Genomic DNA, 27,956 nt, shown 5'->3' with positions numbered 1-27,956 from the left:
GCAGTGCTGTAATAAATAAAAGTAAAATGAAATTTAGGCACAAATAGATAATGTATGATCGAAATACATTTATTTATTTGTAATATATTTTATTTTTACATAATAAAATGTAGCAATAAGCATAAATAAAAGTAAGAATAAATAAATTGGGTGTAATGATCAACATGTACACGGTCCAATTATGTAAAATGATGCCTCAAATACATGCCTTGAAAAAAAAAGTAATAACTGTATTATATATTGTTATATATTTTTATTTTAGTTGTTTAGTTTAGTTATATTGCTTATTTTAGCCTGTTAAATCATTCCATAAATTGTATCCATGGACCATGTCTATATCAAGCTTGTTACTATTGTATTGACACATTATTGTATGTATTGTATTGGTTTTCGTCAGTAGATCATTAACAGTCCTTAGAAAAAAAAAGTTTGAAACCCCTTGTTACATGGTTACATGAGATTGAAATGCAATACTATCAAAAGACCAGCAGAGAACCCGTTCAGCATGCACACGGTTATTAGGCTTTGTGTTGTTGACAACCATCTGGAAGCACACACACCTCCCCAGTTAACAAACACTAACAGCAAGACGCGTCCTGGATATCAGGGAACAAACTCACGCACAAGGCTGATCATGTTGTAACACGTATTGCTTGGATTTAGCCAGAAGTTGAAACCGAGAGGACGCGCACGTTGTTCTTAATAACATCTGGAGATGTTTTGTAAATAAAGCCATTCTGTGAGCGGAGCTCGAGGCCTTTGATTGCTGCAGCGCACACATCATCCTCATCCGCGGTGGTCTCGAGCTTTAAACCGCTGCTGGGCTCCGAAGCCGCCGCAGCACAACAATAACTGCAGCGCTCAGCGCGTCTTTTTAATATTCTACCCGATACAGGATGTAAGTTACGAAAACCTCTATGCTTTAGAAACATGGAGACCAAGACTCGGGAATTGGTGAGTAAATGAGTGGAAACGGGTTGCTTTTTCCGACAGCTAGCGGGATAGACATGGATGGTCGGTTAGCCTGTTCAGCTAAAGCGAAGGCTCGGTTGTCAGTTTTAAATGTCCCTTTGATTGATACGAATCAGTAAATACTGAACTGACAATGGACAGGTGTACCCTGCTATATTCAATATTGTAATTATGTAGTTTAACAAGGGACCACAATCGGTTAAATATGATGACAGAACAGCTAACACTAAAGTAGTATAAACCGTTAGCTCAGCATTGCTGTTACAATGATGCTTGTATCAGCTAAACCTCTGGACATACTAGTTTAAAAAGACAAGTATCCCTTTTAGCTCTTATGTTGTGTAACTTTGTGTTTTTGTTTTTTTTTTGTCAAATAGTTAAAGAGTTTGGAGTTAAAGAGTTAAGATTTGTGCTACTTTGCAGCTTTGGGTGTATTGCAGTTTTTCAAAGACGACTATTTTTCACAAGGGTTTTTGCAGCCATGCCTTTTGCATAAGATGTTGTCTTTTTGACAATATAAGATTAGATAAGAAAGCTTTGTCATTTTAAAGGACAACGAGATTACAGTTTGTACTCTGTGTCAGTGACGACAAAATTTAAAACAACAATATCAATGATAGATAATACAATTATGTATGAAACAGTCTTATTGTGTTTAACCTTATAAAGCCTTAAATATTAATCTATACATCATCTTTTTTTTTTCTTTAAAAATTGAAGTTTATTTAACCTTTTATTTATCGATGAAAAATAAATAAAAGTTTACATAAGTGTTTCATATTTTGTATCTTTTGATACATCAGACTTTTATGGCTCATATAGCGTGATATAGTGAGAATATGGAGCTCATACTTTTTGAGGAGGAAAAACATCAGTTTTATTCAGAGGCTCAAACTGCGCAAAAATATGCAATTTGGGGCAGATGTTGTTATTTATATGGCCAAAAAATAAAATAAAATTCTGAGACGTTATGTAAATCAGTGAGATTTTTTGTAAAAAATATTACATTTACATTTAGTCATTTAGCAGACACTTTAATCCAAAGTGATTTACAAATGAGGACAATGGAAGCAATCAAAATCAACAAAAGAGCAATGTGCAAGTGCTATGATAAAATATCTGACAGCCAAGAAATCCGAGGAAAAGAGGGAAAACTCAAACGAACAATTGTTTGATGCCGAATTGCGGCAATTCAACTGCCGCTAATTTGAAAGTAAAAGTAAAATGCGCACGGTACTTTTACAAGCCATCACACACACACACACACACACACGTCACACGTCGATTAACCGGTGGGAAAATTTCCTCACCGTCACAGCCCTAATACATTTGTACGGGTCTACAGTCATGTACAGTGCAGTTACTGCTTGTGCGGTATAATGCTGATGTGTATTTTCTGTATGTCATTAAAAACTGCTTTGTACAAAGCAGCAGTTGTGTGTGTTTACTGTTATTGCTGTTATTACTCTCAGTGAACTTTCTGCAACACATTATCCAGGTAAACAATTAGTTTTTATTAATAAGTTCTCACAATTTTTCTAAAATTCTCAAAATTATGACAAAGTACTAAGATGAAACCTATAGATGACTATAGATTCATTCACATTTATAGATAAATTATAAATCTAAATGTTATAGATAAATCTAAATGTTTTAGAAAACTCATTGAAAACATCTAAACATTATGTTAGTTTACCTGGATATCTGTAAAATGAGAGTATTAACTTATAAAACAACTGAGCTGAATGCATGTCAGGAAAGATGACACCACAGATAAAACAAAGGCAATAACATAAATAGTCAATGTTTTTTTTTTTGGCACTTTTTTGCCGTATTATAGGGTTAATATATATATGCTTTGCTTGAGATGTGTTATTTGTAGATAATTCCACAATTTTTTTTCTCTCTCTCTCTCTCTCTACAGGTCTCCATACTGTGAACAAGTCCAACCACCCTCCAGTAGTTTCTCCATCTTTTTCTCACTTTGCCCTTTGTGGGTGGAGGAGAGGATGCCTTCTCACATCCCGACTGTCCTGCTGCCTGTCTTGGTGGTTCTGATACCTGCTACTTGGGCAGGAGACTGTAAGGGCCAAAGACAGGTTCTGCGGGGTGTCCCAGGATATGTCACAGATGGACCAGGAAACTACTCTGTGAATGGGAACTGCGAGTGGCTTATCAAGGGTTGGTGTCAAAAACGGGCTGATGAATGAAAGAAGCTTTTAGTCCATATTGGACCCAAAGTTGGGTTGAAACAACCCAGCATTTTTTAGAGTGTATAGTTACAGGATTTAAACGAATGACTGTATTGTTTGTAATTCAAAGTCGGCATGAAATGAGAATGTATTTTTTAAAAATTTTTTTTTTTGGTAAATGCATGTTTTTTATCTTTATTTTTACATTCAATTGAATTTTGAATTAAAATGTCATAACTGGATCTTATGGTGAAATATTCCAATCATTTAGTTTACTTAAATCCCATCCCTTTCTTACAGTGACCTCAAGTTTGCATTAAAGGGTTACTCCACCCCAAAATGAAAATTTTGTCATTAATCACTTACCCCCATGCCGTTCCAAACCCGTAAAAGCTTTGTTCGTCTTCGGAACACAATTTAAGATATTTTGGATAAAAAACCAGGAGGCTTGTGACTGTCCCATTGCCTGCCAAGTAAATTACACTGTCAAGGTCCAGAAAAGTATGAAAGACATCGTCAGAATAGTCCATCTGCCATCAGTGGTTCAACCGTAACATTATGAAGCAACGAGAATACTTTTTGTACGCGAAGAAAACAAAAATAATGACTTTATTCAACAATTTGTCTCCTCTGTGTTGGAGAATATCCGCTGAACGCAAACTGCATGCGCTATTCTATGTCAGCCGTGACACAAGGATAAGTTTTCTACGTGTATTTACACTTTGATTTGAATGAAAACAGCGCATCTGTGCAGCGCGGCTGACACAGAAGAGCGTACGCTGCTTGCGTCCAGCGGATATTCTCCAAAATGGTGCTACGGTGATGCAGAGAGACCCAGAGGAGACGAATAGTTGAATAAAGTCGTTATTTTTGTTTTCTTTGCGTACAAAAAGTATTCTCGTCGCTTCATAACGTTACGGTTGAACCACTGATGGCAGATGGACTATTCTGACGATGTCTTTCATACTTTTCTGGACTTTGACAGTGTAATTTACTTGGCAGTCAATGGGACAGTCACAAGCCTCCTGGTTTTCATCCAAAATATCTTAAATTGTGTTCCGAAGACGAACAAAGCTTTTACGGGTTTGGAAGGACATGGGGGTAAGTGATTAATGACAAAATGTTCATTTTGGGGTGGAGTATCCCTTTAAGATCTGCCTCCATCAAAACAACCACTGATGGATTATTTGACAATTCATTTCACCTGGATGTATTTCACAATACAGAAGAAAAGATCTGTTGCTACTTCCGTTTCACTGCGACTTTATTAGTAGTGGTGGCTTGATTAGTAATTATCACAACTACCAATTTCAGTAACTGAGTGACCATGACCCTTCTCTCAATTTGTATATTTATTACAAATGTCTACCTCTTGAAGGTGATATTAAGACAAGCGCAGTATGTTTTTTTCTGGTTGTAATGGGAACTCTTCTGTCCTCCTTCAGCTCCCAGCAGAAACCATCGCATTGTGCTTAACTTCACGTTTATGGAGACTGAGTGTACCTATGACTATCTGTTTGTCTATGATGGTGATTCCTACCAGAGCTCCCTACTGGCAAGTTTAAGTGGCACCACCCTACCACAACCAATTGAGGCCAAGTCTGGTAAGGTAAGACCAAAAGTATCAGTTTATACCATTTGCTCAACTGAGCCTGAGAGCCTTACTTTTCAGAGAATCAAAATGCACTCCCTTTCTTTAATGCTCTTGATTCAACGAGATTGTGAAGAAAGGAAGCTCCATTTTAGGTTTTTCCATTTCTCTCAGCATGTGTCCATTTTATAACATTGTGAGTCATGAGTTACTGTGAAACTATGCCAGCGTTCAATTGATAGATGTCTTGTTCACAGTCTGTCTCTATTTTCCCACAGTCATTATAATTTGTTCATCTTCTGTTGTGTTCTTTACAAGATGCTGCTGCATCTCTTCAGCGACGCCAACTACAACTTGCTGGGCTTCAATGCCACCTACACGTTTTCAGTTTGCCCTGGGGACTGCGGTGGTCATGGGCGCTGTGACGTAGCTACTGCCCGCTGTCAGTGTCATCAGGGGTGGGGAGGAATGGACTGCAGTACCCCTCTCTGCTCCCAGGTCTGCACTCAACATGACCACGGTCGCTGTGATAAGGTAGGCAAATAGTAGGCTCTGCATTATGCATAAAGTGAGTACAGAGTGTAGTTTTGTTGTTTTAATGTCACGTATTGTTTCCCACTCTCTCTAACAGAGGGGTGAGCGTTGTATCTGCAGCCCTGGCTTTGTGGGACAGAACTGTCAGCTGGGTCTCCGTGACAACAGTGGGGCAGGGCAGTGGTGGGAGGTGAGCCCAGGTGACATTAAAGCATCCCCTCGCACCGCCTCTGCTGGGGTTTACCTGGCTTCCACTGGAGCCATGTACATGTTTGGAGGTAAGATGGAGGTTTTTCAGCTAGCCTTTGCCATCACTGACTGATTGTTAATCATTTATCATGATTGGGCAGTGGGCAGCTATTTTACATGTTTTCATGTATGAAAACCCATTTATACTTGTGTGATAAAAATATTACGCTTAATATGTTTTAAGGATAACACAATTAAATAGTTGTTTACAAAATTAAATAATTGTATTTTATATTATCAGTCAATCAATTTTATACAGCATTTTTATGTATAAACAATATATAGTTTTTCCACCTTACAAAAGCAAAAACAAAATGGAATAGCAGTAGCAACTTTGTAAATAAAAAATAAAAACATTATTGAATTAATATCTAATTTGTGGGTCTCAATTTTAGACTTTAGTAAGATTTTACCAGAAAAGATTTTAGATTTGTTATCATATGTAAATTTACAAAATCTTGTATAATATAATTACTACTCTTCTTAATTTTAAAAGTTCAGCTTTAAAGTACGCTTGTGGAGGGATTTATTTGAACCCTTGGTCTTTATTTACAGGGTTTGATCTGAACAGAGCACTGGAGGACCTTGTTGTTTACAATTTTTCGACCAATAATTGGGAACAGAGATCATATTTATATAGTCCAGTAAGTTTCTTCTTCTCTTTTTTTTGTCTTACGGATTTCTAATGGTCTGTTTTCATTTTAATGATCCTCTAATTAATAATATCTTTGTATCAGGCTCCTCGACATTCCCACATAGCTGTAGAATGGCAAGGCAACATGGTCATCTATGGCGGTGAGCTTGCCAACAACTCATTGGCTAGTGATGTCTGGGTGTACCGTGCACAGCAAGATGAATGGCAGCAGCTAGGCCAATCAAACGCTTCAGGGGCACCAAGGCTGGCAAATCACGCAGCAGCATTAGTAGAAAACTATCTATATGTTTTTGGGGGTGAGTAAATTGTATTCTTATTCTTTAGTGGAGAATATAAAAAGAGCAACATGAGCGTTATTGTCATTTTGTGAAAAACACATGCATCATCATCTCTTCTTTCCTTTCTTGCCCTCTGTCCCCTAAAATTTCTAACTTTTCTGGTTGTGTTGTTCCCTCGCTTGTTCTCTTTTTATAACTTTTTACTGTTCTTTAAAAATAATTGATCAACCTGTCTTTTCAGGAAGGACAGAGGAGGACATGTTCTCCTCATCACTGTACCGGTTCCGGTTGAGGGATGGAGTGTGGGAAGCAGTTCAGCCTACAGGTGGAAAACCACCTGCTACTGCAGGACACAGCATGGTCTACCATGCCCCTTCCAAAACACTGCTGGTATATGGGGGACACAGACCTACCACAGCTAGGTATTGTACACTTGTGTGTGTAGTATAAGCTGAATGTATAGTAAATTGCCGCTGAGTGTTTGTTCATATCACTGTAAAATATAAACCGTTATATCTCAGCTCTTTATATAAAGTTTGATCATTTTGATTTTTATCTGCAGTGCATACATACAGTATACTCATGTAGAGCTCTATATATGCACTATATAGCATATTTCAACTGCTCGATTTCTTGTATCATCGCAAAATGTATTACCGCCCAGGTCTAATCTGCTAAATACAACTGTAAGACAGGAAGATATTATAAACGTTAAAATCATGATTTTCTGTAAAGCACTATACAGATAAATTTGACTTGACTTGACTGACAGCTGGAAATGCTGTTTAAAATCATACTGAAAGGTCCTAAAACAGATGCAGAAGTTAAGTTGGAAGTGTGTTCCTGTAGTGTAGTTCATAAGGAAAAATCACGTGAATAAATTTAAGATAGTAATCTGCTACTTGGTATCTGACAGTGTTCATTGGTCTGGCTTTTCTTTCTTTCAATTTGGAATGTTACCATCTACTCCTGTCTCAAGGTTCAGTGTGCGTGTAAACTCAACTGATGCTTTCCATGTTGAGAAACGATTTTGGACTTCCTTCCGTTCACGTTTCCCTGCCAGTGGCCCGAGGGAGAGAGCATTCCACTCTGCCACCATCATCGGCAACTACATGGTGGTGTACGGTAAGTAGCAATCACTTTGACATGTTAGTAGAGCTACAACCAACCTCACTGTGTCTGCGGTTTGACTGAGTGAATGGAATGTGAAGACTTTTATAGCGATATTAATTAATCTGTTTTTCCTCTTAGGAGGGAATGTTCATATCCACTACATGGAAGAGAAGTGCTACGATGAGGAGATCTTTTTCTATCATCTTGGTTGCCATCAGTGGGTGTCTGGTGGAGAGAGCCTCAGTCAGCGTAAGTGAAGAACATTATTTTGTGTATTTGGTGTGATGAAATGTGTTTATGCGGTTTAAGTAAAAAAAACCAAAACATTATTTTCCACATATTGTGCGTTATTGTTTCTCCTCTATGCTCACACAGCGTCACACACGGCGGGCTTGAGTGAGCGGAGGCCGGCGGGCTTGAGTGAGGAACAGCCGGTGGGCTTGAGAACGGTGCGGCCGGCGGATTCGTCGCGTTTTAGGAGGGCGTGGACAAGTCTTAACTTTTATAAAGAATATCTCTTTGGATTTGAGACTTTAGTCTTTGCAACTTTAGGGATCTTATCTATGCACAAACAGCTTGTAACATTCCAAAGAGAAAATTTGAAATTGCATCATATGACCCCTTTAAAAAAAAAAAAATCAGGGTTGAATTGAGGCAATTACAATGGAAGTACATGAAGCCAGTCCATAAACGTTAAAATATACTGTGCTTCAAAAGTATAGCCACAAGACTTACATATTCTATGTTAATGTGTAAAGTTACAGTAGCCCTCAGTAGTGGATGTGAGGCACTCTATGAGTTTTTTCAATTATTTGTGCATATTATTTGTTCTCTGAAATTTCCTCTGTGCTCTTAAAGGAGGTGTGTCGGTGAGGGGCCGATATTCCCATGTTGCAGCTGTCATGGAGGGCCGTGTGCTGCTAGTTGCTGGTGGTTACAGTGGGGTTGCCCGTGGTGACCTTGTGGCATATAAAGTACCGCTGTTTGTAAGCAGTGACCCAGGAGACAGGGTAATAAAATAAAATCTAAATTATACTTTTTCTATTTCTTTTTCTGTTTGTTTTTTTTTAAATACACAAGTATTTGTGTACATATACATGTACTATTGAAAGTATGTTTATGCTCACCAATGCTGTATTTATTTGATCACAAATACAAACATTGATATTGTGAAAGATTATTACAATTTAAAAAACTATTTTCTTTTAATATACTTTAAATTGTGATTTATTCCTGTGATGGCAAAGCAGCCATTACAGTCTTCAGTGTCACATGATCCTTCAGAAAGCATTATAATATGCTGATCTGGTGCGCAAACATTTCTTATATATTAATATTCTAATATTTTTGTGTAAAATGTTTTTTTTTTTTCAGGATTCTATGATAAAAGAATGCCATTTATTTGAAACAAATATTTTGTAACATTGTAAATGTCACATATTACACTTTGAATTCAGAAAAATCATACTGATCTCAAACCTTTGATCGGTAGTGTATATATAAATGTGTGTGTGTGTTTTTGTCTAACAGGACACAGTATGTGCTGAAGCTCCAGATGAAAGCTTATGCCTCAAGAATCCAGAGTGCAGTTGGTGTGAGGGTCGCTGCCGGGAGTACCAGCCCAACAACCCGGTAATACTTCCCCAGGCTCCTTCACTTGCATTTTGCTGGCTTTTGATCACTCGTGCCTCTCTGATGCTAACAGTCATTTTCACTTGTGTCTCTGACTTCATCATCTGATTTATGTGTGTGTTTATATACAGTGTGGCAGCACCGGATGTCTGGGCCTGGCTCGTTTTTTGTCAGACTGCCAGTCGTGTCTGGTGTTCAGTGGGGTGCCAAACTCTCTGCCACAAGTTTCTGGGGAATTCGGCTGGTGTGTGCAGAATGAGTCCTGCTTGCCTGTCTCAGGTAAGCAGAGAGCAGACCATAACATGACTGTTAAAACAACCACACACTGCTCAGTAAATCTTTATTTCTAGACACTTTTACAGTCGGTGAAATAATGTGTTACTGAGTACTGTTTGTAGATGACTTTTAGCAGTCATGCTGTGTTAATATCACCGCTATGTGCTCTTCACTGGTTTTCAAGCTAATTTACACAATATACTTGAATGTCAAGTGACCTGAGTGTGTGGCATATAATCCTTTGGCATATCATGAGTAAATATTGTACACTTTGACCCCTGGCAGAGCAAAGTGCATGCCGCGTGGACCAGATCTCTGGGGCGTACGGCTGGTGGGGGGAGCGCACGCGTTTCCTCACCTCCCTCCCCTTCTGTCGCACCGAGAACTATGTCCCGGGACTGCACCTGCTTACCTTCCAGCATCCACGCAATCAGTCACAGCCTGACAAGGTACGACAAGTTCAATCCTCATGACCTTCTACTCTGCAGACACTTCCTCTCTTCTATACATCTGCTCTAGGCAAATAATTTCACTCCTTAACACTTGTTTCTGTTTGTTTACGCCCTCTTCTTGTGATTTCACTTATAATACTCAGTGTTTTTTAGTATCATTTTTTTTTATATTAGTTTGAAGTTTGTTTTTTTCAATTTGATTAGTTTTTGCTTTTTTTATAATATGTGTATATAGTTTTTATTAATGTATTTCAGTTTTAGTTATTTTAGTAGATCAAGTTAGGTAGCTGAAATAATTTATTTCTTTTATTTTTTTTTTCAAGTTACTAGAGTTTATTTTATGGTTTTAGTCAACTGTAATAACCCTGGTAATAAGTTTTCAATCTTTATTTTCTACATCCAGATTTTGTTTTACTTTTGTAAAATATTTGTTACTGTAAACTCTTCCTCTGAGCACCCCACCATGCCTCTGCTCTCCTTCTCTCTTACACTCATGCACACTTCCTCGTAGGTATCTATCCTGCGCAGTACCTCCATCATCCTCAATCCCTCTACAGAGATGGATGTGACCCTGCAGTTTCGGGGTTTCATTCATCCCTTATGGGGTGCCCCTCAGGAAACTGTTGCCATGTGGTCTCGAATACAAAAACTCCACTTTACTGCTCAGATGGCTGCTGGACCCAACTCTCTTCAACTGGTATGGGAAATCACAAAATCAGGTTTCCTCTTTTAGACAAGAAAGGCATGGCATAAAGTCTCTTGAGGCATGTAACTTGCTAAGTCTCTTCTAAACCTTTCTTCTGTGCAGACGGATGTGCTGGGAAGGTGGTCTGCTCAGGAGGAGAAGGAGATCCGTAGGCTATCCCGGCCAGATGGTTCCCGTCTGTTCCAGAATCTTACACGAGGAAACTGGTACCTGATCCAGGTGGAGGGCTACCTGAATAACTCTGCATCAGGACAGACTAGTGAGATGGCTCTTACCTGGAACCGCACAGCTTTACCTGGAGGCAGCGTAAGTGTTTATTACCTAACAAAGCAACTTAAAAGTAGACTCTCATTCATATTGTGCATTTCTTTATTTGACATAATTTTACTTCTGTATTTTTATGCAATTTTAGGGTTGCAACTAGTGCAATACTAGTGAAATTTCATAATTCTCATAATTAGGTGATTTCAAAAAACATTTGAAACCAGTTGAAAGCATCAGAACTGTAGTAATCTGTGCTTTATTAAATCACATTTAAGTTGTTGTTTTTATTCAAAATATTTTATGTTGCATGTAGGATTTAAAATGTAAATTCTGATAAATGTATAACCCAAATTGAAAATAAAATAAAAAAAATTTAAATAAATTATTTAATTGTGATATTACTATCACCATGTCAATACACCATTATTTATTTCAAATAAATTTAAATGATCGAAACATAATTTATTTCAAAATAACCAGCTTATATCATTTAACCAGAACAGTATCTCCAGTATTAACAAATAAAATCCATAATCAAATCCAAGATTAATGTAATAAATAACCCACTGCATCCCTCTCAGTTGATGGAAGAGATATTGAAACTCACCAATTCTAAAAAATTAATATCCAAACTCTATAAACTTATATTAAATACCAATACAACAATAACTTTACCAGTTGCTAAATGGGAAAATGACTTGGCTTTCTCACCCAACAGCGGCTTCTGGAAAGAAATCTGTAGTAATATATTTTCTATAACTAACAATATAAACCTACAACTAATACAGTACAAGATAATTCACAGGACTCACATCACTCAAAGGAAAAAATTTAAAATGGGTCTAAGCGACACAGATATATGCTCACAATGCACACTGGGCAGCACCGATGACTATTTGCATGCCACATGGACCTGCCAACCTGTTTGCTCATTTTGGATATTAGTGACCGATAAACTTTCCATCATTATGGGCTGTAGGATTCCTCTGTCTCCATCACTTTGTTTACTGGGTAATACTACAGAAATTGATAATCTTCCGATTAAATACAAAAATCCACTCCTCATCTCTCTAACTATCGCCAAAAAAATAATTTTGTTAAACTGGAAATCAAAAAAATTTATACATATCAACTACTGGACTAACCTTCTTATAGAATGTATTGCATTAGAAAAAATAACATACACAAACAAGAAAAATATATTTATATTTACAGACATCTGGAATCCATTTCTGACTTATCTTAATATACATCAGAAACCTGGCACTGGACCCACGCACTTTCCCAACAATAATTTTACAAACATAGATAGAGAAGGGGAACAAGGGGAATGAATATAATATGTGTAGATATACAGTATGCATGTGGATATGTTTATGTATGTGTATATATGTACACATGTACTGATGTATATTATTGATATAATGTATAGTTTTATTATTATATATTTTATCTCTATTATAATAATACCACCGAATATGGTTTATATGTACATATGCAATCTACACATTTGTTTTCTTTTTACTCCTCCCCTTTCATTCATTCACTTACTTACTTAATTATTTACTCATTTATTTATGTATTTACTATATGTATTTGAATATTAATAATTGAGAATTTTGGGGAAGGGCGAAGGACAACACATAAGAAAGCACTAATAAGAAAAGGCTTAAGAAAATGTTATACTCGTATGTGTAATAAGTTTTTTTTTTTTTTCCTTTTTTCTTTCTTTTTACTATTTGTTATTTATTTATTTTATTATTATTAATACATTTTTTTTTCCATCTGAGACAAGCGTGGCATGCAGGTAGTGGCCATGGATGGCTGGTGTTTTGGGGGATGGGGGGAGATCTTTGGGCCCTGTTGCCCCACAGCATCTTTCCAAGGCACTCCCACTGTGGCGTGACATGGACTTGGGATTAAGCTATGATATGTTGTTGCGATGGAGGGATCAGGGACAACCCTAATAATTTATTAAATATTTATTAATATATAATTTATTACTATTATTAATAATATCATTACTATTACTTGCATCATTCACTGTCCTCCACCCTTTCCTAATCTTAATGAAATCCTTATTATTATTATTATTGTTGTTATAGTTATCTTTGTCATCATTATCGCTTACAATACTTGTTGTCTCCACTGGTCTTGTCATTATTATTTTTTTATTTTTTATTATTATTTATGTTTGTTTGTCCAAGTGATTCTGTATTTGGCACTTGTAAATATTGTCACATTCCTTACTTGCATAATAAAAAAAAATATATATATATATATCAATTATTTAATATATTAAAATATATTAAACAAATTACATTATATAATGAATTATACAAGAGTAACAAGTCAGAAAGAGCTTTATTGAAAAGTATGTTTGCACATATAGGGAATTTGTTTTAGTGTCATTTTATTACCATTTTCTAAACTATAGTGAATAAACTGTGATAATGTGAGAAATGTTGAAGGTGTCTGAATAAATTTTGGTTTGACTGTTTCTATTTGATAAATTAAGTTAACCAACTAACATTATACGTACTCTTTTGGTTTCTGTACCCAATATTTAAAAAATGTACAAATGCAATAAAATATTGGTATCGGTACTCGGTATCGGCAAGTACCAAAATATCGGTTATCGGTATCGGGCGAGTACTGGAAAAAGTGGTATCGGTGCATCCCTAATATAAATAAACAAAAAAAAAAAGAAAAAAAAAATTGTATGTACAGGTGTGCTATAGAAACAGTAATTTTGTGCTATGTGCAAAAGATAAAAATTATACAATGAACAAAATGATTGCAACCTAACTAATTATTTTTATTATTGATGTTATCTTTAGTTCCAGTCCTATAAACTTTCTACGTGCACTATAATATTTAGGTATTATCATATAATGCTGCTCATTGCTCTTTTACATTCTTTTCTTAATTTTCAACATTTTCTAGGAGATTTCTTTCCTGTTCCTCGAACCCTTCCGCTCCAATTCGTGTTCAGAGTACCACTCATGTTCGGCCTGTCTGTCTGACCAGTCATGCGGCTGGTGTCCCACCATGAACCTGTGTTTTCTGCGCTCTGACGTTGATCAGCAGCCCTGCATAGACTCGCAAGGAGAAGAGCGCCACCTACTGCTCAACCCTCAGCATTGCACACTGTGTGAGGAATATAGAGACTGTGCCGCTTGCACTCAGGTAACTGCATCCACATCAACATGTCTGAAAGACTGCCATGAGTGTTTTGATCCAGAGCAGCATGCAGTCTGTTTACCAGCTTTCATGGAGTTTCTCTCATGTCTGAATGTTTGTAGGACCCCTACTGTGAGTGGCAGATCAACTCCAGCAAGAAGGGAGATTATCTGTGCAGTCGCCGTGGGAGATTGGAGGGGTCTATCCGGGAACCAGGAGGGTGTCCTAAAGTTTGCAACCAGTGAGTTTGAAGTGATAAACTTATCTATGAATTATTTGGTTTATGTAATATTTGATGAAGCTGAAGGACCTCAAAAAGATATAAATTTTAGTTTTTATATACCATCCGTTTTTTCTCTCTGACAGGAGGTTGACGTGTGGAGAATGTTTGTCTAACTCCAGTCAGTGTGCATGGTGTGAATCTGCTCAGTCCTGTTTCTACTTTGCTGCATACCTCACAAAGTTTCCCTATGGAGAGTGCAGGGACTGGTATGACAGGTAGGTTAGTGCAGCTTCTGCTGGGATTTTAGGTCATTTGTCTGAAAAAAGCTAATGAAATCCCCTGTGTAGTTCACATACACTAGACACTTATAGTGCTTAAAGGTATAGTTCACCCCAAAATGAAAATTCTGTCATTAATTGCTCACCCTTCATGTCGTTCTAAACTCGTAAGACCTTCGTTCATCTTTGGAACACAAATTAAGATATGTTTGCTCTCTGACCCTGCATAGACAGCAACAAAGCTGACCCATGTTCACAGACCTAGAAAGGTAGTAAGAACCTCGGTAAAACAGTCCATGTGACATCAGTGGTTCAACCGCAATTTTACAAAGCTATGAATACTTTTTTTGTGCAAAGAAAACAAAAATAATGACGTTATTCAACAATTCTTCCCCTCTAAATCACGTCCTCCACCATTATCGAGAGTACCTCTACCTCTGCACATAAACAACGCATGCGCATGGTGCTGCAGAGGAACGTACCTCCTGTGTGGTAGTATTCTCCATAATGGCAGAATACCTGATTTGGAGGAGAAGGATTGTTGAATCAAGCTGTAATTTTTTTTCTTTGTGCACAAAAAGTATTCTCGTAGCTCTGTACAATTGCGGTTGAACCACTGATGTCACGTGGACTGTCTTACCGATGTCCTTACTATGTTTCTGGGCCTGGGAACATTTCAGTTGCGTTGCTGTCTATGCATGGTCAGAGAGCTCTCGGATTTCATCAAAAATATCTTAATTTGTGTTCCGAAGATGAATGAAGGACTTACGGGTTTGGACGACACAAGGGTGAGTAATTAATGACAGAATTTTAATTTTTAGGTGAACTATCCCTTTACTAATTAAAACTGGATACACTCCTCAAATGAAGAATAAAATATGAAGGAAAGCTGAATTGTCTGGAGTAAGGCCATGATTTGGCCAAAAAAGCATACTGTTTGGTCATATTGCATTTGCAGTTTATAACTTTTAACATCTCATATTGCTGCTGTTTAGATGTCCAGGAAAATAAACTAAACAAAAAGACTAGATAGTTTACCCCAAAATAAAAATGCTGTCATTATTTACTCAGCCTCATGATCTCATTCCAAAGCTGTATGACATTCTTTCTTATGTGGAATATAAAAAAACATGTAATCAAACCATTAAACTTCCCATTAACGTCATTGTATTTTTTTGTTCATTTAATGGAAGTCAATGGGAACTGAAACTATTTGGTTACCAACATATCTTTCAAGTTCCATAGAAAAAAGCAAGTCAAACAGGACAAACGTAAGGGGGAGTAAATGATGACAGAATTTTACTAGATTCCTTTGTGTGGTTTAAACTGTAAATAACTGACTGAACAATTGAAAGTTTTCTAGACAGTTCACTTTAAAAATTTAAACAGTCACAAAATGATTAAACAATGGGCATGGACTTTAGTGTCATTGCCTTACATTTACAATGTTGTTCTTTTGGAACCCAGTCAATGTGAATATAATTATTATAATAAATTTTGATTATTAATGTAATTATTATAATGATAAAAATAAGATAGTAAAATATTACTATTGAATTAATATTCATAATAATGATAATGAATTACAGTATTAGTAATAATAATTTTATTAATTGCTTTTCCTTCACTAGTGCTTGTTGTATTATACTGCATAGGCTTTTATTGCTTTTGCTGAAAATTGTCCTCTGCTCTTCTCTCTCCAGTGTTCACTCTGTCCCTCAGTGTAAGCAGTGCTCTGCTCTTGCCACCTGTTCAGAGTGTCTGCAGACGTTTCAGTGCGGCTGGTGTGGAGACTACAACAACCCCACTATCGGCAGGTAGGGTAGAAACGTGTCTGTGAATACAGACACAACCATCAACTTTAGTAACACTTCTCCTGATCACTGTTTTCCTTCTTATATTACATCCTGCCCCTCTGGTTTTTCACAGGTGTTTGAGAGGTGACTGGGGTGGGATGGATGACCCCTCGGCTGTTAACTGTAGTATGGCTGTAGCTGAAGTGAAAGCCAGCAGGTAAGATTAAAACATTTGATACCTAGTGGCTAAATGAATGTGTCATTTGATTTGATTTACATCTCTTCCTTCTTCCATCAGCCCTGAGCCTCAAACTTTATCACCCCCTCGGTTAATGGAGCTTCAGATGGAGATGGAGTTGGAGCTGGAGCTGCTGGAAGGGATGGAAGGAGACGGAGACGCTGTTTGGTCCTACCCATCCTGTCCGGATGTGGAGGAGTGTCGCTTGGGCTTGCATACCTGCCATCCCTCCGCTACCTGCGTCAACACCCCAACCTCCTACGAGTGTCACTGTGAGAGAGGCTTCACAGGAGATGGAGTTCACCACTGCAACCAGACGTGAGACTTTCTGTTAACACTGTTGCAAGGGTGGATGTATTTCTTTATTACAGCTCAGGAATAATCATAGTACATCCTTGTAATATATAATCATGTTCACGCTCTCTCAGATGTTATAACGAGTGCCGTCAAGGCCGGTGCAGCGGGAGTCCTCGCTTTGAGTGCGAGTGCTCTTTGGGTTGGACCTCTGATCCAGCCACTCTGGTGCTGAGCGGAGTGGAGTGTGATGTGGATTGTGGATGTAACTTCCACAGCACTTGTATTACAGCTCCAGGGATCTGTGATCAGTGCCAGGGTAAAGATCTTTCCTGTGTGTTAACCCTCATTTCTCCATCCTTTTAGTAATCATAAGCTACTATATTTTTCTTTCTTTTTCTTGCTCAGACTGGACAACAGGGCCGCACTGTGAGCACTGCAAGCCTGGTAGTTTTGGCTCTGCTTTGGCAGGGGGTGAAGGTTGCATTCCCTGTCAGTGTAACGGCCATGGTGACGCTCTACAAGGATTCTGCCATAACCAGACCAGCCAGTGCTACTGTACCCACCACACCCAAGGCCCACACTGTGAATCTTGCCTGCCCGGATACTATGGAGATCCCAGGTAAGTCTGAGAATTAGCTCTGTTTATTTGGTGAGGAAGGTGAGGAAAGTGTCCTCAAATTCAAGGGCAGATGAAAATGTGGCATAAACCAGGGGTTTTCATTTGGGTGTCTGCTGATTATTTGATCTCAAAGTTAAAGGGATAGTTCACCAAAAAATTAAAATTGTCATCATCATGCCAATTCTCTCTCTCATGTTGCTCCAAATCTATTTTATTTCTTCTGTAGAAGTTGTTTTGGTAAAATGTTGGTAAGCAGTTCCATAATATGGAAGTCAGTGGGATTTTTGGCCTAATCCTAAATACAACACTCGGTTTTATACAATATGTAACATTGAAATTCGCATTTCTCTCACAGGAACAATGGTACCTGTTTCAGGCAGTGTCAGGGTCGCTCTGTTCTGCTTTCTTCATCCTCCTCTGTACCCCTGTCCCTCTCCTCCTCTCTGGGGTGGCATGGAGCAGTCGGTGGCCATGGTGGGCTCTCTCACTGCCTGTGGGTCCTCTCCGTGTCCCAGGATTTGGCACCATGCATGCCAGGGCAGTCATGCCCACCCGTGGCGCTGACCTGGCACCCAGATTCACACACACAGTGCACAGTGAGTTGATTATTCCACATCCTTAATCTGTCAATTACTGTCAAAACAGCATAAAAAATATAGTTACCAGCAATATTTTGACCAGAAATGTTTGCATTTCATTATCCAACAGAACTCATTTGTTTACGTGTTTGACGGCCTGCCACAATTCCTCAGCAATGATGTTGTGCACTCTGACCACAACCTTATTGGAGCATTTTGCGGCACAATGAGAATGGAGCCAATTACTGTTGAGGCTACATCAGGTACTTGACAAAACTAAGGACTGAATAATTGTGTTTTTCATCACACACAAAGCAAAGTTAGATATAACTTTCAACGTGGCACCATAGCACCATGTCATGATAAATTGCGTGATTTCTTCTCCTCTAGGGGTGGTATCTGTGTATTTTGAGGCAAATGTTACCTCAGGACGTGCTCAGGGTTTTAATGCCTCGTTCTGGGTGAAGCGATGTGGAAATGCAAGTTCTGGAGAGGGTACAGCCGTCTCACTCGAGTGCCAGGCAGGAGCTCAGTGCGTAAACAGGCTCTGTGAATGTCCCCATGGTTTTGGTGGTCCACAATGTGACCGTCCTGTCTGTCCAGGGAATTGTGGAGCAGAGGAAGGCAGAGGCATTTGCAACATGGTGTGTGTGGCATTCTTATTGCAGCCAGTTGTTTCGCTTTAGAGCAAAAGAAGCACACTAAAATGCATTTTAGGTATGTCCCACCTTACATGTGTGCATATACTTTTACAGACCCTTGGCCTGTGTGTGTGTAAAGAAGGCTGGGCTGGATCAGACTGTGCTTCTATCTCGGACTCGGACAGCCTGGTTTGGGAAACGTTGCTTGACACTCAGCTCTCTGCAGTGAGATTAACTCTCTCCTTCAAGACAATAGAAATGAGACTCTGTTCTTACAGGCTCTCTCAGTTTTCGGTTTCATTTCCTCCCACAGAATAAGGCACACAGGTTCCTCCAGAGGATGGGTCACTCCCTAGTGTCCGGGCCACAGGGCACTCTTTGGATGTATGGAGGCCTCTCACTCCCAGAGGGCATCCTGGGAAATGTTTACAGGTAAATTCTTGTATATTGTACATGATGTAAATAGTTTTTTTATACATATTTCTATTATACTTTTTTATTGGTCTAGGTATTCCGTGGCTGATCGTCGCTGGACTCAAATGTTGACCAGTTCAGTGGAGGAAAATACAATGCCCCTGTCCCGATACCATCATGCCTCTGCTCTGGTGTATAATCATGACCCGTTTTCTGGCTCCCAGGCAGCCACTCACAGTTTAATGTTTGTGGTTGGTGGGGTCACAAAGAAAGGTGTTGCAAATGACACATGGTGTCTGAACCTCAGCAGTCTGGTGTGGAAGCAGTATAAGGTATCGCATGTTGAATATCCTCACAGTACTCTTGTGCTCCTCTTCAACTGTGTTAAGAGTGTTAACTGACATCTGTGTTTAGAGCTCAGTGCTTCCCCCTGTGGCTGGACATACTCTAACTGTGCGAAGAGGCTCATCTGTGCTGCTGATTGGAGGTTACTCACCAGAGAATGGCTTTAATCATCATTTGTTGGAGTTTAATCCTCAGTCTGGGAACTGGACTATCGCTCCACACACTGGCACACCCCCTACAGGTAGAGATTGAACACTGCACTTTTTCTGGCACAGTTGGGACATTTTGTCTGACAATTAATTGTCTTACAAATAATTGTTTTTTTTTGACTTTTTGAAGAAGAAGAAATTAAATTACATTTAATTACTGTACATTGAATAAATTACATTTTAACACAGGTATTTTAAACTGTACTAATGTAAAATATTTCACAATATTACAGTTTTGCTGTATTTTTGGTCAAATAAATGCCACCTCTGTGACCATAAAATACTTCTTTGAAAAATATATTTAAAAAATCTTACTGTCCCCAGACGTTTGAACGATAGTGTGGCTAGTAATATTTTAAATCTTTACAAATGTTTCAGATTTCTCTAATGGGTTCACTTAAGCAATTTCCTTTTCCCATTGATGTTTTTGAAACACAGCCAAAAACAAATAAATATAATAATTTTTATTTATTGTTGTTATTGTCTTGAATTTTACAATACTATTCAATTGGGACATATTTCTATCCTAAATTCTTCACTTTCTTCACCAATAATGGGAAAAAAGTTTTTGCCATTACACCAATATTAAAATGAAGTGAAACAGCTCTACACTCCTGATTCAATTCTTCTTCTGTCCTTCACCTTTTCAGGTCTTTATGGCCACTCAGCAGTGTATCATGAACAGACTGATGCTGTGTATGTGTTTGGTGGTTACTGTTTCCACGTTGAAGCTGTAGAACCTTCAGGAGAACTTTACAGTCTTTATTACCCCAATCTTACTTGGTCTTTACTGGTGCCCTCTCAGGGAAACAAGGTAACTATAACAAACAAACAAATGGTGGGCAGAATGATGAATGTTGTTAGCAGTTTGGCAGATAGATGACACTAATCATCTCTCTCTTTCTCCAGCCTCTCTCACGTTTCTTCCATGCGGCAGCTTTAGTGAAGGACACCATGGTAATTGTTGGAGGCAGGACAGGGGAAGAGGATTATAGCAACACAGTTTCTCTCTATCAGATCAACTGTAACACATGGATACAGCCAGGTAAAAGTCATGTCTGGATACAGTATATTAATTATGCACTTGGTAATGCTAGTCTGTGTTTACTGATAGAATGGTGTTGGCCTTTTCTTGTACCATTTCTCTAGTGTCCTCGGTGGGTGAACCTGTAAACCGTTCGGTTTCCTTGGCTATGACTGGGTGGAGTGGCCGTCTGTTCCTGTCTGGAGGTTTTAATGGAGTGACGTTGGGGCGACTTTTGACTCTTTCCTTGCCTAGTGATCCCTGCATCCTGCTGCCCACCCCTGAGGCCTGTAACAGCAGCACTGGTAGCTGTGTGTGGTGCAGAGGTACATGTGCTTCATCAGACACTGCAGAAAGGTACTACAGGAACTACTATCATCTTTATTCACAGTAGGCTACTATGGCTACCAGAATGTTTTTTTTTTTTTTAAATGACTGTCTTCTCTTTTTTTATAGATTGGGTTGTGCTATTGGACAGGCTACCTGTTCTCCCACTCCTCGATCCCCAGATCAGTGCCGCAGACTCAAGACCTGCAGCGAATGTCTGGCCCGCCATCCTAAAACATTTTCCGGCTCTATGCAGGTACGATCATCACAGCACAATCCAAAGTACTCCCATGGTGTAGTATTTTAAGACTGAGCTATTTAGTAAAAGCACTACATAGCCAAACCGTATCTAATTAACAGATTTAGGCTTTTTATGTGCAGTGAAAAATATGAAATCATATTTTGTACAGTGTTGTTCAAAAGTTTGTGGTCGGTAAGGTTTTTTTTTTTTTGGTAAAAAAATATTTTTGAAAAGTCTTTTATGCTCACCAATGCTGCATTAATTTGATCAGAAAATACAGTTAAAACCGTGATGTGAAGTGTTATTACAGTTTAAAATAATGAATGTTTTAAAATGTATTTATTATTTCTGTGATGGCAAAGGTGAATCGTCAGCAGTCATTACTCCAGTCTTCAGTGTCACGTGATCTTTCAGAAATTATCTTAATATGCTGATTTGGTGCTCAAGAAACATTTCTCATAAATATCAATGTTGAAAACAGCTGCTTAATATTTTTTGTGGTAGTATAAAATACTAATAAATTTTTCAGGATTATTTGAATAAAAAATTAAGAACAGCATGTATTTGAAATATATTTTTTTGTAACAATGTAAAAGTCGTTTTGATTTTTACTGTGATTTAGCATCAGTTTTAAAGCGTCCTTGCTGAAAAATGTATTATTTTCTATAAAAAATCTTACTGACCCCAAAATTCTTCTTTTTTTTTCTGAAAAGACACATTGCCACACTTTCTAAGATCAATAAGATTAATAGGAAAGATTTAAAACTTCTTAGTTAAAGCTGATCTTATAATTAAAAAAATGGCATGAAATTCTCTCCATCTTTCAGCCTGCTCTTCAGTGTAAGTGGTGCACAAACTGTCCTGAGGGAGCATGTATCAGCAGCTCAGTAAGTTGCACATCAGAGCATGACTGCAGGATAAACCAAAGAGAGATCTTCCTCTCCAGTAACTGCACTGAGACCAGCTGTGAGGCTTCTGACTGCCCCAAATGCACCGCTTCTGGGAAATGCATGTGGACACGCCAGTTCAAACGCACAGGTGAGAGTGACCACACAATGAGCACGATTCTGTGGAGCCCCTAACAGGACACGCTGAAGGAAAAAATATGAGATGGGAGGAAAAGTTATATTTCAAAGATTTTTGATTTGTTTTCAAAACTTCAGCATTCTCTTGCAAAAGTATTACGCTCACTGAGAAACTGTGTTTGCTTGAAAAAAAATTTAATATAAGATTTTCTCCCACCTCATATAATTTCCATCGCCATTTTTGCGCTCTCTTGCAGAAATGTGGCCTTCCCCAGAGAAACAAATCCTACAGCCAGTGTTTCTTGGGAAATGCAGAAGTTTTACAAATGTACACATATTTTTATATGAAGGCCAGCAAAAACTTCTTGTGCTAAACAGCTAATGTTTTGACTCTTGGTTTAACCATCCAGGTGAGACCAGACGTATCTTGAGTGTGAACCCAACTTACGACTGGACGTGTTTCAGCTATGCCTTGCTTAACGTGTCTCCCATGCAAGTGGAGTCTTCTCCACCAATGCCTTGCCCTGAACCCTGCCATGAAATCAAAACCTGCAGCCAGTGTTTAAGCTCTCGTGGCTCTGATGGAGGCTGGCAGCGCTGTGTATGGAGCATGGCACTGCAGCAGGTAACATTTTCATAAAGTTTGTTCCAACTCCATAACTTTCTACAAGACGTCCGACCAGTAACCTCGTCCCCTGTCCTCTTTCTTCTCCAGTGTATGAGCCCCTCCTTTGTTCCATTGCGCTGTGAGGCGGGTCAGTGTGGCCGTTTGCTCGCGGATGAAGACTCCTGCTCTCCCCAGTGCTTCCAGCTCACTCAGTGCTCTCAGTGCATTTCCAGGCCACAGTGTGGCTGGTGTGCTGTCCGTGGTGGAAACGGGGCAGGACGCTGTCTTCAGGGAGGACTGAATGGTACATGTATTTATATCTTTCTGCAGATTAAGATTTTGAAAATAATAACACTGAACTTATGATTAGGTAATGAGTAGTGAAACTTTTTAGAAGGCTGAATTGTTGGATGGTTTCATGTGTTAGATCGGTTGCTCATTATTGCAGAAATGATGGGGATAAATTAATAATTTTGAGCCACAAGAAGGCAAAAATTAGTTATTCTAATGTGTTGGAAAGGGAGAGAGGATGAAGAGCGAAATGAGAGACAAAAAAGTAGTACTAGTGTGTTGCTGTTAAATATCCCGTTATGTACAACATACAAAAGTATTTGAGCGCTCATTGACATGATTCCGCAATAAGAATCAAGTATCACAGAGATATCTATAGAGTGCAACAGTACACAACCCCATTTTTTCAGCGTCCTTTGTTTCAGAAGTATTTTTCCCATTCATTTGTCCCATAGGGATTTAAATTTTATTTTTAGGGTCTTTGTTAAAGGGTTCTAAGCAACGAACCAAACCTACCAGCAAACCAGGTGAACCACAACATAACTTTGATTTGACGCAAATTGTATTTGAAAATCTGTCAAAAAAGGAACAAAACTGTGTACTTAAGGGGTTTAATGAAGGAAAGAACTACAATCCCATGAAGCATTGTGAATGACAATCAAAGTAAAACAATATATTTTACATTTATTGCAAAATATGCACAATTGCACATATATATATATATATATATATATATATATATATATATGCATATTTTGCATGTATGTATATGTGCATATTTTGCAATAAATGTATTTATATAATTGTGTAGTCTCTATAATATATGTAAGTTCTTGCAGAATCATGGGTAATGTATTTTTTTCACCAAGAATTCCACTGTTAAACTTTATTTTTCAAACAAATTGAAGTAATGCAGGCTTTTAGCTTCAACAAGCATAAGCCATTGATTAACAACCTTCTATCTCATAGTATACTGGTCTGTCTTTACCGGTTTGCAAGTTATTGTAAAAAAAAAAAATCAATTTAATGGGAATTCATTGAAAAATTGCAAAACAAAATGAATGGGATTTTTTACTTCCAGAACACGACTTTTGAGATCTAACATACAGACAGTCCACTTGTGAGCTGTTAGGCCCCACAGATTTCACACACATTTATCTGTTTTTTTTTTTTATGGGATTAAAACGTAATTGTCTTTCTACTCTCTACTTACTGCAGGTGTGAGTGAGGCTTTTTGCCCACAGTGGAACAGTAGCTGGTCCTTCCTGCATTGCCCAGAGGAGGACGAGTGTGCCAATGGACACCACCACTGTAACATCACTCAGGACTGCCATGATCTGCCTGAAGGCTACCACTGCACCTGCAGACAGGGCTACGTACTCAGCAGGTATATTTAACAGCTTTCATTCTCAAACAATATCACTGACTTTCCCACGGTTGAGTAGTTCATATATATTTTCTTCTCTTACTCTCTTTTTCAGTGTGTCGGGCCAGTGTGAGCCAGTGTGCGCTCAAGGCTGTGTTAATGGGACCTGTGTGTCCCCAGGAGTCTGTCAGTGTCACTTTGGGTTTGTTGGAGAGAACTGCTCCTCACAGTGCCGCTGTAATAAACACAGTAACTGTAAAAGCATCTCTCAGCTGGATACCTGTCTAGAGTGCAAGAATAACACAAAGGTACTGAAGCGTTTTATTGTATATTGTTATTGAAAATATCAATAACATGAAAATACCCTCATATATTGCCTACTGTTTAGAAGTTGTTGTTTTTTTTAAGTCTCTTATGCTCAACAATGCTGAATTTATGTAATAAAAAAAGCGGTAAATACAGTAATATTGGGAAACATTACAAATTTAAAATACTGTTTACTGTTTTTGCCTGTGGTGGTAAGCCATTACTTTAGTAGCCATTACTCCAGTCTTCAGTGTCTCATGATCCTTCAGAAATCATTCTAATATGCTGATTTGATGCTCAAGCAACATTTCTTATTATTATCACAGTTGAAAAGTGGTGCTGCTAATACTTTTCGGAAACTGAGATAATTTTTTTAGGGATTCCTTGATGAAAAGTGTTCTAACATCATTCATTTGAAAGAAGAGATCTTATGTAACATTATAAAATTATTTACTGTAACTTTTGATCAAGTTAACAGATTTAATGTGTCCTTGCAGAAAAGTATTTCTTTCAAAAGAAGACAGCAGTAATACTATGTTTGTGATATTATTAGACAATAGGTCACCTCTATCTCTTTCTTATTTTAGGGTCAGCACTGTGAAAAGTGCAAGCCCTTGTTTGTGGGCTCAGCAGTGGGAGGTGGGATGTGTCGCCCCTGTCGTGAATTCTGCAGAGGAAACAGCGATATATGTCTGTCCAAAGAGGAGCATCGGAGGGCAATGGAAAATCCAAAAGACTATCCACTGGACCGTGAGAGTGTAAGCAATTTTTGGAAATCGTCTTTGCTTTCTGTATTCGGTATATGAAGTCTTGATGCAGGGCCTGAGCCATTCTTTATATGCTTTTGCTTCTCAGATTGAACAATGGGCAAAAGAAGGCCCTACTGAGGACAATGCTGTGTGTGTGAGCTGTCAGAACAACAGTGTGGGGGATAAGTGTGAGAGCTGCCTCAGTGGCTACTTCTTGCTGAAAGGGAAGTGTGAGAAGTAAGTGTATCAGAAAATTTGCATTGTCTATAATTGTGTTCCAATATTTCATTAGGTGCAATATATTATAAAATTGGAATGTTAGAGATAGGAAAATATCTCCATCTCAAAGGTTTTCACATGACTTTGTAAAACAATATAATGTTTCTGGATCTAACATCAGTATTTCCATTCCTTCCTATTGTTTGTTTGTAGATGTCAGTGTAATGGCCATGCAGACACGTGTAATGAACATGATGGCACTGGCTGCCCCTGCCAGAACAACACTGAAACCTCATCATGTCTGAGCAGCCCACAGAATGACCGCAAAGAGTGTTACAGACAGCAGGTAACGGCCAGTTCATTACAACCAATGACATTACACTCCATATTTCACAAATAAGACCTTGTATGAAATCCTGTTTATTCTTCTTACAGTGTGCGAAATGCAAAGACTCATTCAATGGCAATCCGGTTAATGGGCGGCAGTGCTACCGGCAGTTCAATGTGGACAATGAATGCTGCTTCGACCCCACATCACAGGTCAACTGCTTCCATGAGCCTAACATCCGCAATCTGCTTAGGGGCCGCACAGTGTTTTTTTCGGCCCAGCCCAAGTTCACTAACGTGGATATCCGCGTCACCATTGACGTTACGTTTGGAGAGGTTGAGGTCTTTGTGTCCAATTCGCATGACACCTTCATTGTAGAGGTCGACCGCAAGACCGGTGTGCATACCATCAAGATCGAGGACGAGGCCACCTCTGCGACCACTTCACGCGGAGAAAAGGAGGTTCCTCTCGCACCACCGTCACCCATGAAGGTGTTTGCGAACTCCTCATCAGCATTACTCGGCATGCTGCATTCCGCAAAGTCGCACGGGACAGAACGTGAGATACGGGAAGAACGAACCGAAGGTCTCATAACCTACATCACTGTGTGGAAGCCACAGACGGTGTTGATTGTACGTGGCGTACGGGACCGTGTGGTCATCACCTTCCCACACGAAGTGCACTCGCTCAAGTCCAGCCGCTTCTATATTGCCCTGCGTGGTGTGGGCACGGATACTCATAACGGAGAGTCCCAAGGGCTCCTCTTTCTCCGACAGGACCAGGCCCACATTGATCTCTTTGTCTTTTTCTCCGTTTTCTTCTCCTGCTTCTTCCTCTTCCTGTCCGTCTGTGTGCTGCTCTGGAAAGTCAAGCAGTTCTTAGACTTCCGCCACGAGCAGCGGCGCCACATTCAAGAGATGACCAAGATGGCCTCTCGTCCGTTCGCTAAACTCACCGTCTACCTAGAGCCAGATGAGCCGCAGCTGGTTTACTTGCCTTCGGCTGGAGGGGGCAGCACCGTGTCCGTGGCCCACGTACGGACAGGCAAGCTTGGTGGCATGGTGATGGGCCAGAGGGGACGACCTGGAGCTCTGTCCTACAAACACGACCCTGGCACAGGCACTGTCACTCACCACCACCACCATCTCGCTCTGAGTGGAGGCAGCAACGGGCAGCACCTTCCTCTGCACTACCTGAATGCTCACCACTACGCACCCAGCTCTACGGCAAACCCAACCTCGCATCACCACCACCATCATCCGTCGTCACATGGCAGCTACCAGCATTTCTGCCGCTCCGATCCCTTTCTGTCCCAGCTCATGGGCTTTTCGTACTCGTCCTTCAAAGTTGGGCCAATCACTCTGGAGCCCACAGATGACGGGATGGCAGGGGTGGCCACCGTGCTCATACAGCTGCCAGGAGGCATACTTGCACCCAACCGGGCCTGCTTGGGTTCGGCGCTTGTCACTTTGCGGCAGAATTTGCAGGAGTACTGTGGACATGGAGGAGCGGGAATGCATCCCGGCGCCGGGGGCGGCCGAAAAGGCTTGCTGGGCCATCAGCATCTAACCACCATGGCCATGTGAAGAGAACGTACTGAGAAATAGATTGAAAAGGAAAAAACAATCATGAGAGAGAACAGGAAGGACAAACGAAGTTGCAGAGATGTTAAAGAGACAGTCCACCCAAAAAATGAAAATGTTGTCATCGTTTACTCACCATCATGTCGTTCCAAACA

General features: G+C 39.2%; 1 protein-coding gene across 1 annotated transcript; it reads left to right on the top strand.

Moving 5' to 3' along the window:
- The first annotated feature begins 538 nt into the window (after nt 1-538).
- Nucleotides 539-27,956, top strand: megf8 (multiple EGF-like-domains 8). Its single transcript, XM_016485256.1, has 44 exons — nt 539-954; nt 2,897-3,153; nt 4,610-4,773; nt 5,074-5,289; nt 5,387-5,567; nt 6,094-6,182; nt 6,276-6,489; nt 6,713-6,893; nt 7,451-7,596; nt 7,723-7,833; nt 8,443-8,594; nt 9,115-9,216; nt 9,348-9,495; nt 9,778-9,941; nt 10,456-10,641; nt 10,753-10,956; nt 13,861-14,103; nt 14,220-14,338; nt 14,464-14,595; nt 16,302-16,415; nt 16,528-16,611; nt 16,693-16,950; nt 17,061-17,245; nt 17,335-17,548; nt 17,904-18,144; nt 18,257-18,389; nt 18,517-18,770; nt 18,882-18,992; nt 19,081-19,199; nt 19,276-19,513; nt 19,596-19,767; nt 20,386-20,549; nt 20,645-20,780; nt 20,885-21,116; nt 21,216-21,342; nt 22,155-22,365; nt 22,763-22,977; nt 23,068-23,263; nt 24,469-24,637; nt 24,732-24,924; nt 25,510-25,680; nt 25,778-25,908; nt 26,104-26,236; nt 26,326-27,956. Exons 2-44 carry the CDS (start codon nt 2,982-2,984, stop codon nt 27,802-27,804), a joined length of 8,604 nt encoding a protein of 2,867 aa, XP_016340742.1. The 5' UTR covers nt 539-954; nt 2,897-2,981; the 3' UTR covers nt 27,805-27,956.

The sequence above is a fragment of the Sinocyclocheilus anshuiensis genome, unplaced genomic scaffold (genome assembly GCF_001515605.1).
Source record: "Sinocyclocheilus anshuiensis isolate Anshui unplaced genomic scaffold, SAMN03320099.WGS_v1.1 scaffold409, whole genome shotgun sequence".
Lineage (NCBI taxonomy): Eukaryota > Metazoa > Chordata > Actinopteri > Cypriniformes > Cyprinidae > Sinocyclocheilus > Sinocyclocheilus anshuiensis.
The sequence above is the reverse complement of the archived record's forward strand: the minus strand, read 5'-3'. Positions and strand labels throughout refer to the sequence as shown.

What these genes read in the sequence shown, in the direction of transcription:
- megf8 (XM_016485256.1), top strand. Translation starts at nt 2,982, where the DNA reads ATGCCTTCTCACATCCCGACTGTCCTGCTGCCTGTCTTGGTGGTTCTG. An exon ending in TTGAGGCCAAGTCTGGTAAG is followed by an intron (nt 4,774 to 5,073) that starts GTAAGACCAAAA and finishes GTTCTTTACAAG; the next exon opens with ATGCTGCTGCATCTCTTCAG. An exon ending in TGCCCTCTCAGGGAAACAAG is followed by an intron (nt 20,550 to 20,644) that starts GTAACTATAACA and finishes CTCTTTCTCCAG; the next exon opens with CCTCTCTCACGTTTCTTCCA.